The 15,411-nt window shown below is 42.5% G+C and overlaps 2 protein-coding genes across 3 annotated transcripts in view; both read left to right on the top strand.

The window, feature by feature from the left end:
* The first annotated feature begins 1,793 nt into the window (after positions 1 to 1,793).
* fam189b (family with sequence similarity 189 member B) lies at positions 1,794 to 12,692 on the top strand. The gene is made up of 14 exons (XM_005732085.1): positions 1,794 to 2,516; positions 2,610 to 2,666; positions 3,073 to 3,180; positions 3,315 to 3,428; positions 3,529 to 3,636; positions 4,579 to 4,739; positions 4,864 to 4,963; positions 5,042 to 5,114; positions 7,959 to 8,256; positions 8,353 to 8,690; positions 8,772 to 8,813; positions 10,247 to 10,422; positions 10,527 to 10,667; positions 10,755 to 12,692. Exons 1-14 carry the CDS (start codon positions 2,283 to 2,285, stop codon positions 11,007 to 11,009), a joined length of 2,205 nt encoding a protein of 734 aa, XP_005732142.1. The 5' UTR covers positions 1,794 to 2,282; the 3' UTR covers positions 11,010 to 12,692.
* A 1,516-nt stretch (positions 12,693 to 14,208) lies between these two features.
* Positions 14,209 to 15,411, top strand: part of fdps (farnesyl diphosphate synthase (farnesyl pyrophosphate synthetase, dimethylallyltranstransferase, geranyltranstransferase)) — a 5,672-nt gene continuing 4,469 nt past the window's right edge. The window contains exons 1-3 of one of the 2 annotated variants that reach the window (XM_005732084.1): positions 14,209 to 14,409; positions 14,850 to 15,002; positions 15,087 to 15,227. In XM_005732084.1, coding sequence (XP_005732141.1) covers positions 14,407 to 14,409; positions 14,850 to 15,002; positions 15,087 to 15,227 — 297 coding nt within the window. In that variant the 5' untranslated portion in view covers positions 14,209 to 14,406. Of the gene's footprint in view, positions 14,410 to 14,539; positions 15,003 to 15,086; positions 15,228 to 15,411 lie in introns of those variants that run through there. The other variant, XM_013910579.1, reaches the window with a different exon arrangement.

The following is a 15,411-nucleotide window of genomic DNA, read 5'->3' as shown; positions in this document are numbered from 1 at the left end:
TCTGACATGCCTGAGTGGGGGGGCTTTTATTTTGGAAATTTCAAATGCATTTAAGCCATAGTGAGTATAAAAGATGCACATAGCTACCATAACATCACCCACTGGTTTGTGAAGCCTTGAGATTTGCTATCACCATCTTGGTTTCCAAAAGAAAAAGAAAAATGATGCGATGTGATGACTGACTGTGAAACTGTGCTCATTGGCTAAGGACTTGAGATTAAGAAATTGTTTGCCAATGAGCTGTGGTTTCACACCACAGATTTATTTTGAGACATAATATGACAACGATTTACAAAATACACTCATTAAAAATTATTATTATTCAATACGACCCCACATGAGTGGCCAAGCCTTTAAACTCAGCAGGAAACTGTTGGCAGAGTTCAAGTTAGAAAGCAGTTTTGTGACTTCTATAGAACTGGAAGTGTTTTTGAAAGTTATCACCTTCTCAGAGTATTCAACACTTCCACATTGGCTTTGTTTTTCCGACCTGGAAGATATATCCATCTTTTATTTCGTCTGTGGTTAAAGCATACTGGACATTCCACACACAAAAAAATTAGGGCTTTTACTGTGAAAATCTATCATCCAAGTATAATGGTAACGTCCTGTAAGTCCCGTAGTATTTATTTTGAGAATCTGACACCGAGATCTGTTAGTCACTATGAGGGTCTTTGAACGAACAAGAAACATTACATATGATAGACACATCGCTGGTTGTTTTAGACGAGCCACCTACAGGACACACATTCTCACTACAAAGAAACTCTGCTACCGTCTATTTCTCTTTCTTCTTTCTTTCTTTTTTAACTCTCCTGCCAACAGCAACAGCAACTGCTTCGGGTTTGTGTGTGTGTTGTTGTTGTTGTTTTAATCGTCGCTGCAGCAGTAAAAGCTGGATCCTGTCGCTAGGCAACCACCCCTCCTTCCCAGCATCAGCACCAGGACTGTGTTAACGCTCTCTGCCGCATCACCGAGTTGGCTGCACGTTCTGCGTGCCTTGTCATCACGTATAGGGCAGGTTGTGGTTTGCAAACACGATCCGTTCCTCTGCCAGAGTCACAGCTCGACTTGGAAACAGAGGAAGAGATGCGAGGGCAGCAGAGGGGAGGGGCGAGCAAACACGATAATGAAAGATAAACTTAAGTTGCTGTGCTATGAGGGGGCACGGGAAGGCTAAGCGGCTGTATTGGTGTGATGTCTGGTGAAATGCTGTGAGGTAAACGTCGGGGGTACATACACACATTCACAAACACACGGGCTGAACGGGATGCCCGCGTGACTGCAGGGAGGAAAGAGGCGGCGGAGGAGGAAGAACAAGAGGAGGAGGAGGGGGGTCTAGGTGCTTGTGTGGACCGCCGCAAAAACCTCCGAGGTGGAGTTAACAAAGATAGATAGTCTGCTGGTAAATATTCCAGCCTGGCTGCTATTTTGGTGCAGTTTGAAAATCGATGGAACATTTATTTCCTGTTCATGCCGGGATAGCTAATTAGTCTTAGGGTGATCTTAGGGTTTTGATCTCCTCGCCGTCTTTTTTTTTCTCTTCCGTGACAGGATAAGGAGCTGATAAAAAGGTCGCGGGAGGGGAGCGCACATGTTCAGATGATGTTCCTCAAGACTGGACGCACGGACTGACCCCCACATGCCGCCTCTGCTGGGAGTAAAACTACAAGCGAACAGCTGCTATCTCTGAGATGCTTTAGAATTTGCGGCCTGCTCGGGTCTCCAGTTACCGCAATGCCACGGGCTAGAGGAGGGAGAGAGGGACGAGAGGAGGTGGAGAGGAGGAAGCAGCAAAAAGCAAATGAGTAATAATAGCAATAATGTGAAGATTTAAAAGGAAAACGAATTGCCCAGTTTGCCTGTTAGCGTTGTAATCAAAGAATGGCTGGGCAGCAGAATGGCGTAGACTGTACTATATAAGCTACATTGGCTTCTGAACTGAGTGGGGTGAAAGAGACGCTGTGTGGACTTAAAAGTATAAAAGCTGAAACATCAGATGAGGTGAGTATGGTGCCTGCGACTGTGTGGTAGCAGCTCATTTTTTCAACTTTCTGCTGACAAAGTTATTGGACTCACTGGCTGGACTACAGTGTGCACCATGGGACATTGCGCAGAACCTGCCAGTGGAGAATTTGGTGCATAACTGTGACAGAGCAGAGCTCTGAAGCCAGCATTTATGTCTCTCTCTCTCCTGCTCTCCTGTGCTTCTGCCCACACAACTTGTCTTATGAACCTGCTGTAAGCGTAAACCCTTTCCCTGCCTCCTCCACAAGCCAAACATGCCTTCACCTTCAGACTCTAGCAGCGTGGCTTCAGCCTCTGGGTCCCGGGGTTGGTCAGACAGCCGCAGGGGCATGTCTGGCCGGGGGCCTGGTGGAGCCCGACTGCTCCTTTACCTGGGGCTCTGCCACCTGGGCTTGGGAGCAATGGTCCTGGCCTTCTCTTTCACCAGCATGGCCTTCACCACCACTCCCCGCGTAAGGCAGTCCTGTCCATTCTGGGCTGGTTTCTTTGTAAGTGTAACTCGTACTGAAAACAAACAACAGTATGTTACAGCAGATATACTAAAGGAGGTATTTCATGGTGCACATGCTTTTTGTTTCCAGGTGGTGGCATCGGGGATTGTTGGAATAATCTCATGGAGGAGACCTCTGACGCTGGTGGTATGTGTAGCACATTGCATCAAATCTTTCTGAGAATTTCAAACTTTTCATCCTTTTTGGCATAAAAGTGGGAGTTTAAAATGTGCATTCTTACATAACTGATAATTGAGGGTCTTTGTACTGGGGTGTTTTGTCACTATGTGGTTTAAACAATTCTATATCTGCATGAAAAAATCTATCATATTTTATATTTTGATTACACTGTGCACATGAAGTAAAACACTTAGCAGGCTTAAGATTTCAGTGCATTCAGGACAGAAAACAGGACCAGGATCTAAAACAGGCACTTTCATTTAACATGTTCTTTATTCTGGTTGAAAGCATCTTGAACCATGAGATATCCTGCTGTGGTCTTTGGTTGAATGCCACGCTCTAACTCAAACGTCATCTCTGTGTATCTCCACAGGTGTCACTGTTTATGCTGCTGTCTGCAGTGTGTGTGATACTCAGTCTAGCTGGCTCAATGCTGTCCTGTCAGAATGCACAGATGGTCAAGTCCATGCTCACCTGCCAGGTACAGTGAGCAATATTATGCAAGCTTCGTCTTCTACCTTCATGCTTAGATGCATGGAAAACGTGACAGGAATAGCTGCAAATATCCACTTTTGGTCTACCGATTAGTGCTTTACACCAATCCAATGTGTTTAGGTGGAAAATGGTCTGTGTGTGTGCTGTGCACGCACAGACCCCTGCTCCACAGATGAGGAAAAGCTGGTCCTCAACCAGGATAATGGGTGCCACTCAGTCAGAAAACAGCTGAAGGTAGGTAGAATATTTTTTGACCACACTGGAAATCCATTTTCCACATAAAAGATTACACAAACTAAGATTTTGTTTTCTTTTGAATGCATCGTCTCTACAGGACCTTTTGTTCAGTGCGTGTGGTCTCAGCATTCTCTCCACCATCATTTGTACCCTGTCCACCGTGACCTGCAGTATCCACATATTCTCCCTGGACCTCCTGCACCTGGTAGGAACAGATTCAGCACATTTTACATTTAAAATGTGGACCCTGCAAATGTGCTGGACTGCTGCCTTAAGAGATTAGAAAATATATAGTGCTGTGAAGAAGCATTTGCTCCCTTCCGGATTTCTTTTCTTGCATATTTGTCACACTTACCTGTTTCTGATTTTGAAAAATGTTTAAACATTTAGATAAAGATAACTCAAACAAATACAAAATTCAGTTTTTAAATGATTTATTAAGGGAATAAAACATCCAAACCCACCTGGCCCTCTGTGAAAAAGTAATTGCCTGAAACCTAATAACTGGTTGTGCCACCATTGGCAGCAAGAACCGCAATCAACCGTTTGCAGTAATAGGCAATGAGTTTTTCAAACTCGCCATCAGACCCAACTGTTCTTTGCAGAAATGTTTTAATTCACCCACACTGGAGGTTTTTCCAGCACGCACAGCCTGTTTAAGATAATCGCAATCGGATTTAAGTCTGGACTTTGACTAGGCAACTCCAAAACCTTAATTTTGTCATTTTTAGCCATTCAAAGATGGACATTAAGGTGTGTTTTGGATCATTGTGCTCCTGCATAAGCCAAGTGTGATTGAGTTTCAGGGCATGAAATGATGGTTGGACATTGTCCTTCGGGATTTTCTGATAGAGAGCAGAGTTCATGGTTCATTCAGCTAAGGCAAGTCGTCCAAATACTGCAGCAAATTTTTCACGTAGGGCAGGTAGGTTTGCATATTTTTTCCCTTAATAATAGAATTCATCCTTTAAAAACTGCATTTTGTATTTACTCAGGTTATCTTTGTCTAATTTTAAAATTTGTTTGCTGATCTGAAACATGTAAGTGTGACAAATATGCCAAAAAATAAGAGATCAGAAAGATAGAAGATACTTTTTCACAACACTGTATCTTTTAAAGATGTACCCAATTTTTTATTCCTGCCCAGCTGGCCCCACATCGCTCTCGGTCCGTCAACCCAGAATGCACCACTCCTCAGGATGCCTTCCTGACCAACATCATGGACTTTGAGGAGTTTGTTCCACCCATCCCTCCACCCCCCTATTATCCTCCTGAGTACACCTGCAGCTCTGAGACAGATGCTCAGAGGTACTAAACATGCACTTAAAATGCATCAATATCACTTGTGTTCGACATTTAGTAGCCATTCACTTACATGATTAGGCTACATTTTGTAAAACCAAATGATTGATATTTTTGAATCCACATTTAGCATCACCTATAATGGCTCCATGGAGAGCCCCGTTCCCCTCTACCCCACTGACTGCCCTCCTCCTTATGAAGCTGTGATGGGACAGAGAGCTGCCAGCCAGGTAAGTATGTGTGTACTTGTATGTGTTTGTGTGATGGACTTAGTGAGAAGCTGATCTTTGTCTTTTGTGACTATCAAGGCCACAGTGTTTGACCCCCACGGCACTGAGCTGTCTGGAGAGAGAGGAACTTCCACCGCCTTCAGTGGAGAAGGTTAGCTAATGGAATATATGTTTTACAGAGCCATTTGCATTTGGAATATTAAAAAACAACTATTATTAAAAAAATATTAGAAAAAGTTACTAAAAATCAACATAATTATCATTTTAAAAACTAGTTCCAAACTTGAAGGGGTACTTCACTCCCAAACCAAATATACAGATTTTTATTTAGCCTTGTGTAGGCGAAGAGGGTGGGGGACGGTAACAATTGGATCCGGGTTGAAATGAAAAGAACGCCAGGCAGAGGTATTTAACACAAAATAAATCTTTATTATAATCAATTAACTCAATATTCATATAAACAGTAACAACCAAAAAAGACAGCAACGCTGCTTTAATGATAAATCAGACAGTCCAACCCAAAGAGATGGTGACCACTTCAACAAAGAAAACAACTATAAGGCTTCAACAGAAAAAGACAGCAACGCTGCTATTAGCAATTACTAGGCAGGCCAAACAAAATAATGGAGGCCACCGACACTTAAGGAAAACCACTGCTCAGTTAAGAGCTACTCACAAAGAGCCACACACAGCAGGCCTTTTCCACACCTAGACCAGTATCACACACTGACCAGTATCACACACTGACCAGTATCACACACTGACCAGTATCACACACTGACCAGTATCACACACTGACCAGCACAGAGGGGAAAACCACCAGAAGTCTCTCCCACATCCACACTGCTCCCCTCCAGCTTATATCACCTCTGAGGGTAATTGGTGGTCAACAAGGGCAAATGAGCAGCAGGTGTGTCCTAAAGGAGAAGGCAGGGACAGAGAGAGACAAGGGGAGGGGCAAGAAAGAAGGAGGAGGAAAGGGAGAGGACAACACCACGCCCACACACTCCCACGTCTTCACTGGATGTAACAGCTTGCTTACATGATTGTAAAAAGACCAAAACATTAATACACATATTTTAATTAAAGCAAGTTTCAAACCATACAAGGTAGCATTTTAATATAGGTGTTACTAATCATATTAATAATACTCTGTTCTAAACCGGTACACAAACAGATGATTTAGGTACACCAGTGTTAACCTGCTATTAAAAAATATGACTGGTGTGAACTCTGTCTATCTTTTTCTTCTTTTGTTTGTCATAATTTCAGAAATGGGACAGTACTGTTGTTATGACATTACATAATTTTTGGGTTGTTTTTTTCTTTTCTTCCATTTTTTGTTCCTTTGTACACTGCAAGCCAAGTGCCATCTAGTGCAATTCAACAGAAAGGTCGACATCTCTACAGCCACAAGATGGACAGATACTTTTTTTAAACTACATGATAGAGTAAAGAAAGAAATAAAAATAAAAATAAAGTGTGGTTAATTTTATATTGGATTAAACACAAGTGTTAAACCTCATCTGTCAGTGACGTTTTTCAAATGTCAGCAATGTACTAAAATCAGTATTCACTGACAGTAAATATATTGAATTAATCAGATCTATATTTCAAATTAAGACAAACTAAAAATGAAACATAAAGCAGTGTGTAAAAGTCTTGCACCACCTCTCATTTCTTTATATTTTGCTCCAAGGAGCCACATATTGTCTCTTTTTTTTTCAGTGATCATAAGGAATATTTCTCCAGGCTTTCTGAAGTTCTTGCAAAGTGTTTATTTGAGGATTGGTTCCTTTGCCACTTATTTTCAGTCCAGTTTCTACCTGACCATTTTCAGATTAATGTTTATTTATGGGGTTAGGGTTAAGGTTATGCTTATCATGCCTCTTAAGACTGACCATTCAGGCATGAAAAGCTTCCTAATTCAAGGGATGAACTAGTGTTGTATCTGCACATAACAGAGAACTTAACAAAGAATCCATTTTTAACTGTGTCTTTAGACACTTTGTTATTAACAGCCTGACACAAAAAAAACTGATCATTTGTTCACACAATATTTTTCCACCAACAAGGTGATTCCCAAAGAGAAGTGAAGCCTCATCAGAAATGGTCTCAGTGGAAGTCTGGCTGTCAAGAAGTCATTGTTAAGCAAAGGAAACAGGGACAAAAGGCTGAGGTATGCCAAGTTACACAAGAACTGGACAGAAAATCAGTGGCATTAGGTCTTATTGAGTGATGAATCCAAATGTGAAGTCGTTGGTTCAAATCATCAACAATATGTACAGAGGAGGTTGGGTACAATGATCTACAGCTGCCTGTAAATTATGGTTGAAGCTCTGCGATGGTTTGGGGCTGCAGTTCAGCCACAGGTATTGGTGATCTTCCCAAAACTAATGAAAATATGATCACACAGAAGTACCCTAGAATTTTGATCCACCATGCAACACCAACTGGAAACTTCTGATTGGTAACGGCTCATTCTCCAGCATGACAATGATCTCAAACACACTGCCAATGGAGTGAAACCACACCTGGATAGAAAAACACACAAGGGAACACTCAATTGCAGGCTGACCTCCTCAGAGCCCAGAACTCAACATTACTGAAGCAGTTTGGGATCATCTCGACAGTAAATGGATCAAAAGGCAGCCAACAGCCAAAGAAGAGCTTTGAATGTCCCTCAAAAATCCTAGAACTATTCCTGAACACTACTTAAATAAATGCCAAGAAAGCTCGCGTAAAATGATTTCAGGCTATGTTGAAGAAGTAAGGTGGTCATATCAAATTTTCGCTTTCAAGCTCATTAAAACTCCACAAACTCTGTGCAGTGTTGTACAACAGAAAACAAAAAAGCATTAAGTCATAATTTTTACTGACAATATTATTGCTGAGGTATAGTAAGGAGTTTTCTTAGATTACTTAAAAAGTCCTATAAATGAAATCAAAATGTAACATTTTCCCTACATAATAAAGGATTACCTTTTTTTCTTAGTGTCTATGGACAGTGGATCTCTGTTAATGTCAGAGATTGTGGACATCCCTGATGATTCCTCCCCCTCTGAGGACTCCTGCCTCTTGGAGGTTGGGCTGAGAAACCAAGGGGAGAGGCGTAACAGGAACGCTAGTGAGGGTGGAGATGGAGGAGATGGTAGGGAGTATATCAACTTAGGTGGCCCACCGTGTCAAACACCAGAGAGTCCTCTGGCAGGAGGGCCGAGATCCAGGCGATTCCTCAGAGGAGAGCGGTCCAACTCCTGCTCCTCACCCAGCACAGCCACCACCACATACAGGTGAGTGCAAACGTCCGATGCTGGGTTAAAATCAGAAGTTGAAACTGCAAACACATGCCAACATATGTTTTGGCATTTTCCGGTTTTGTCATCCAGGTCTCCAGTCTTGCGGCGCCAGACCATCCTGGCTAGTAGCTGTTCCCAGCTGGAAGCAGGAGGGAGTTGCACCTCTCAACACCAATCCTCGATCCCAGAGATTCGAGTTCGCCCCTCCACCCCTTCAGTCCAAGGAGCCATCCCAGCCTCTTCTGCTCCCCTTACCTCATCCTCCTCTGCTACCAGTGAGCAACCCCATCTGCACCAACCCCTGTATCTTCACCGGAGAGCTGGGAAGAATGAAAGAGATGGAGAGAATGTACAAAAAGACCGGGAAGGCTTCCTACACCTTGTGAGGTCACACAGTGAGCCAGGTCTGGGCTCCTCAACTGAGAGAGGTAAGTCAGACACCAACGTAAACACATGTCTTAAACTAGCTTTATAGATCCCATAACCTGTCTGAACTTACATTTCTCTAGTTGACTTTGGCTCTGGAAGCAGCAAGGCATCTATAGACACAGGTAAGAGCTCACTCCTATGGACCTTAAAGATGAGATAAACTTTATCAGGCAGTGTGATGTACAAATGTTCTTAGTTAAAGAGCTGAACCTTTGCTGCATTTCATCACCACCTCTGTCATCCTTTCTTCCTCTTTACTTGAGATTGTCTAATTAGAAGGAGAAACCCCAAAAGAGATCATGTCTCAGTTGTTTTGATCAGACATAGCTCAGCTCATTTACCGCTAATTGCCCTCATTCATCAAAGCCTCTTAGCAACGACTGGAAACGTACGCTTCAGAGGAGACATGGAGATCCAGCCCCATGTGCACGTGATTTATGAAACTTTTCCAGAACATCAAAATTAGCAGTGATTTGATTACATATTGATAAATGACATCACTTTGTGGAAACAGTAATGTGCCTTCTTATCTGCATTTTCTTTTTCAAAGGACAGACCCCAATGGATGGATGCTCAAGCAGCAAAGTCATGGATACAGTACGTCATGGAAAAATGCAATAATCCATGATTATCCATGATACAGGCCTTAATGTCACTATCACAGGCATACGATTTTAGGTAGTCTAATTTATTATGGGAGATTATTCCATCAGACACACTAAATAGTATGCTCTTTACTGTCTAGTCAGTGGGACAGTCTGGTACATTCTGTAATACCATGCAGCACTTCCTACAGTCTATATACACTATACCTCTTTGAATCATCAGCAGCAATATTTGTGTTTTTGCAGCTGTTTCATCTGCTTTTTTATGCAGCAAAAGTCAGAATGTTTGTAATTTAGCTGTTAAATTTCAGCTATGTCTACCTGTATGTTGTTTCCCTCACTTCCAACCTTTCTAAGTATATGTCAAGGTTGTTTTTCACCATTTTGTTTTTCTATCAGCTCAGGACTTTTTGGTTTGCAATTTTGTCTTGGACTCTGCCTACATCTTTATTTATATAGATTATACAGCAAGAATAAAAATATCAACACATATTGTACTGTAGAGGGATCTACAGTTTTCCTGTGGCATCTCGCCAATCAGACTGCAACTACTATATACTGCTGCAGTCACATTGTTTTTCTGTCTGCTGGTTGGGTGAAATTAGCTGAATGTCTAGAGTGAACAGAGATCCATATTTTAAATCAAGTAAATGGGCCTGCCCCTGGCAACTTTTCTAAGGTGTACCTTGCCTTTTGCCCTATGACAGCTGGGATTGGATGGGAGGATGGATAGATAGATAATTTATTCATACTTAGCCCCCTGCAGATCAGCATTATGCAAGTTGCTATAATGGTCTGCACAGCTCTGTGCCTGTTTCTGTTTTTTAAGGATATTTTTGACTTGGCATTGGGCTTGTTTTGTCACACAGACCTGGCAACTCTGCTGCTGGATCAGCTAAAAGGATATTATAGCTCTGCATGTAACATTTTCTTTTTCTTCTTATGCAAAGGCCCATCCTCTGAAGCGTGTCTGTTGCCCCGCACTTCTGTGCCTCCGGTTGCTGCTCTGCCCAGAAAAGGCAGCATCAAATTAGCAGCCACGGGGGTGCAGGTCCCCTCCAAACCTGCACCCACTTCACCGTTACGTTTACCTAAAGACTGCCACCGTTCTCTCGGAGACCTTAAGGCAAGTCAAAAAAATTCTTGAAGGAAGTTACAGGAGCAGTAAGGTGGCAAATATGAATGGCTGTGCAGTCTGCTCATTCTCTGATCTCCTTGTGTTTCCGTCAGGTCACTCGGGTTCTGGTGGCTCGCTTCTTGCAGCGCTCCAAACGTAACCTGGCACCCCCATCTGAGCATGCTGGCAGCGCAGGGCAGGGACCTAAGAGAAGGAGTGGAGCTGAGGGTGCCAACCACTTGCCCTTGGAGCAGGTATAAAAAGAAGTCCTGATTACGCTGTTATGTCACTTTGCAGCAAACCTTCTGCCCTTTCTCACAACTTCATAAAAATATCTTCAGGTGTTGCGAACGCCTTGGAGCACAAGCCGCGGACAAGCCAACCATCATTCCCATCATCCTCATCGACGCGGACATCACCATTCCCACAGTGACAGTCGTCACAACCGACACTACAGCAGCCGGGCGCCTGAAGGGATCCACCTGCGCAGCTGTGGAGATTTAAGCTTCTCCTCCTCAGCGTCACTGCGTCGACTAGTGACACCTCATGCACCACATGGGTCATCGGGAGCTCTCTACTCAGAGTCTGCACTGTGAAAAGAAGAGGAGAGTGAAGGAGGGGTGGAGGAGGAAAATAGGTGGCACGCAAGATGACAAGGCTGTAGGGGGAAATATCTAGAAGCCTATTGAGATATTATTCCCTCCTTTGTCTCTTATTCACTTCCGTTTCTTGGAGCAAGCTGTGCAAATGGCCTTACTTAGTGGTGCTCTTTATCATGTGAACAACATCTTAGAGCTCCCTCACAGATCAACAGCAGTGCAGTGCTCTGTAGATGTTTATTTCTGATGGGCTCTCTTTAGAGAACCTATTGGCCAAGATCAACCTACCAGAAGCATCTTTTCTGCCACACCAATGAGCTCCTAACTCTGACTGGAAATGGAACTCAACTAGCATTCAGATTTACTTACACTTACTTTTAATCTCAGTCTGTTACACAATGGGTTGCAATATGCTTCTGGCCCTTTTGTACATTGCTATTCATTCACGGGATCGCTCAGGTGAAGTGATCAAGGAAAGCTCTTACTTTGTCTTCCATTGATTAAACAAAATGCATCATCATATAGTCAGCTGAGTACAATGTAAGATAAACAGACAACACATGAGAAATGCTTTCACATTACTGAGTTGCTAATTTTGTGTTTTTCTAATTCAGTCACACTTTTTCCACCTACACGATGGCCTTCGAAAAATAAGGCAGCCAGCATTCAGACACTGACATTAGTGCACGCCACAGACACAGGCTCAGCCTGTGAAATGTACTCTCTGTGGGTGGCCCCTGGACACGGTCATTTCGTTTGCCCGTGCGCATGTTTTGCTACAACCGGCGATACAGCAGAAACCTTGTGCATTGAATCCTGACTGTCTGTGTAATTAAGTAACATGTCCTTCAGAATGTCTTTATCTGCATGTTTTGACTATGCTTCCTTTTTTTTCCTCCCCTTGCACCCAAGACCTGTGATAGTCGGCAGTTACAATGTATTTGTTTTAATAGCTAGCTCTAAGGACAAGGATCTGCAGCGCTCCCACGGGCTCCAAACATGCCTCTGTATCCAATTTGATTTTAATCGAGTTTCAATATGTGACACTGGCTAAAGCAGCTTGATCCTGTAAGATAAATAGGTGTAACTTGTACTCCGATGATATGAAGAGTCTCTCGCAGTAAATGTACAGATGAATTGATTAAGTGGTCAGGCTTCACAAAATGTGTTAGCACATTTCCCTGTGGACTCTATGGGTTGCTGATGGTTAGTTGAATGACAAAACAAAAAGAAAATCTTCCAGATACTCTCATGACAGGGAATTTATGATGGGTCTGGCAGCTCTGGGTACTGAATTTTGAAGTGTAATAATATATTTGTATCAGATTGGATTTCTTTTTTTCTTTAGAAAGACTTTCTGGTGTGCTCACCAAGTGATGATACTGAATACGTATCAGTAAAGGCACATTTTGGATACACTCATATGTATGTATCTAAGTTTAAAGATTTACACACATACACATTTACAGGCACATGCATACACCTATAAAGGCACTGAGCTGTGTTTCTACCTCCTGTCTTGCATAAAGCATAATTTATTTCAAGAAATGTATATCTGTATTGCAGGCTTAACAGGACAGAGCCTTGAGATCTGAACAATAAATGTAATCTAAGTATGACACCTATTCCAGATTTTAAATGCAGTGTCAATGTATTTCATGAAATGAAATAAATGATAGACAAAATGCAGTGTTGTGCAAAAGTCTTCAGCAACTCCTCATTTATTTAGATTTTGCTAGTAAACTGTAAAGTAGCTTCAGTGTTTTATTGAAATATATGCAAACATAAATGGAAATACAGTGTATAAGGTCAATTTTAAGCAGCTATTATTTAGCTAATATTAAATGTACAACAGCGCCAGAACTCTCTTAGGCAAGATTTCTTATAATTTCTTATGTAGTCTTGAAGGATTGTTGTCCATGCTTCTAGAAGGACAATCAAATCTTTTCTTTGGGTGTGTTGGCTGCTTTTTCATTTAATTCTCTATCAACATAAAGCCACGGCTCTGAGGAGGCCAGTCCATGACTAATCATGTGTGTGTTTTTTTTATCCAGGTATGCTTGTAATGCATTGGCAGTGTATTTGGTTTCACTGTCGTGCTGAAAAAAATAAGTTTTTAACCAAATCAGATACTTTCCAAATGGTATTGAATGTTGGATCAAAAGACCTGTTTTCCAGATTCAGCTTAAGAAATAAGAACAAATTGTGTTTTTTTTCCAAGAGACTGCAAGTAACAAAGAGCCTCAAGATACAATTTAAAACTGTTTCTTTGCCAAGTTGTCTGGTATGTGTAGACACAACATTGGTTCATCTCATGCGTTAGGTGCATTTTTATGCTTGAATTCTGTCAGATTAAATTGGATTAACAAACAATAAAATAAAGTAATATTTATGGTAAATGGCCCCTAAGGACCCCAAAGCGCTTTACATATCCAGTCATTCACCCATTCATTCACACACTGGTGATGGCAAGCTACATTGTAGCCACAGCACCCTGGGGCGCACTGACAGAGGCGAGGCTGCCGGACACTGGCGCCACCGGGCCCTCTGACCACCACCAGTAGGCAACGGGTGAAGTGTCTTGCCCAAGGACACAACGACCGAGACTGTCCAAGCCGGGGCTCGAACCGGCAACCTTCCGATTACAAGGCGAACTCCCAACTCTTGAGCCACAATCGCCCACTTATAATAATAATAATCTCAAAATGGCAAGATACAATGACTGGACTGAAAATTAATGAAAAGGTGGTCAATGTCCAAGGAAAAACAAACCTTTAAAAAAGCTTCAGCTATTGCTCAAGATCACTTTAAAAAATTACTTGCTCCATGCAAGCAAAATAGAAAGAAATGAGGAGTGGCTCAAGACACTGTAAAATACCTGTGTTGTATATAAGTACAAACTAGGATATAATATATTATTTTAAAAATACAGTATCGAAATTATCTATGTACTGAATAGGATCATATAATTTTCTTATATACTGTATACTACTGTGTACTATAATGCAGTATAGAAATTTCTTCATTTGCTTCATCATACTCCTCTCTCCACTCTTGCCACCCCACTTAAGCTCCGCCTCTTCTCAAGTCCTATTGGTTAGCCATTGTGAAAGCCCATCCTGGTTCGATGCACCAAACCAATGAAACCCCTTAATGTCAAATGGAGCCTTTTAAAATCTCCGCCCATATTTACCCACTCGCAAGGAACACTGGGACATTTAGTTCGACTGCGGTGTAATAAAACAGACAGCAGCGTGACAGCAAACTACAGTCTGATATCCTGGTTTTGGGAGACGTTCACAGACTCCAGTTTGACAACAAGACTGAGAAAGTGAAGACCGGCATTTTATACTGTATTACATCGTGCAGTCTGGGATTACAGGGCGGTGTTATTATGGTGAGTAAAGGCATTTGTATGAATAAGAAACATTTTCATTCGTTATGTTATAACTAGCCTAGAAGACAGAGTGAATGAAGGAAAACGATGTAAGCTAAAGTCAGCAAACGCTTCTTTTCATGATAACGGAACTAGCTAGCTAATAATAGTTTCTCTTTAGCTTAATCCACTCTGCCGGATAGACCATGGCCTAGTAGTGTTAAAGTAACCTGGTAGTGTTACAGTCACCTGGTTGATCCTCATCTGGAGCAACCATGTGATTTACCTTTACCTATAGAAACGTTTGTTACTGGTCGGCACAATTGCACGGTTGAAGGGTAATGAGACGCTTGCTGAGCTGGGTCTCCAGTGCCCATAAAATTATCCGGACCGTTTGGCTGACCGTGTCCCCCCTCGGGCCAAGAAACACCTCTCACCTGCTGTGCATCTCGTCTTTGCAGGGAGACAGAGTTTGCAATGGGACGCACAACAAGAAGGCTCTGCTTTCAGACCCTCAGCTGTTTGAAGACCAGTTTGAGGAGCTCGTCACAGAGCTCACAGAGAGAGACTTTACAGATCCCGTGCTGGCAGACGCATTGAAAAGACTGAGAGAGGTAAGTATGTATGACTGGTCTCTTTTTTTCATTTAGCAGAGGGGGACAATGATATGTAGATGTTCATATGTGTTTTTGTTTGAGGTTTTGGTATACAACACTCCTGGAGGAAAGAGGAACCGAGGCCTTTCTGTGATTGGCTCACTCAGGGAGCTTGTCCCGCCCTCCCAGCTTACCCAGGACACCGTGCAGCGGGCTCTGTTGGTCGGCTGGTGCATTGAACTGGTGAGGGTTTGGTATGGCATGCTAAATTAAGTCTTGACTAGGGATGGGTATCGTTTAGGTTTTATCCGATACCGGTGCCAAATCGGTACTTTTGAAACGGTGCCGGTGCTCAAACCGGTGCTTAAACCGGTGCTTAAAGAATGGAGAACACAAAATTGGTCCAAAAACCTCTCATGTTCAGCTG

Source organism: Pundamilia nyererei, unplaced genomic scaffold, assembly GCF_000239375.1.
Source record: "Pundamilia nyererei isolate P.nyererei 1_Seehausen unplaced genomic scaffold, PunNye1.0 scaffold00045, whole genome shotgun sequence".
NCBI classification, from domain to species: Eukaryota; Metazoa; Chordata; class Actinopteri; order Cichliformes; family Cichlidae; genus Pundamilia; species Pundamilia nyererei.
Note: the sequence above shows the minus strand (reverse complement) of the source record. Positions and strands in the feature narration are given on the sequence as shown.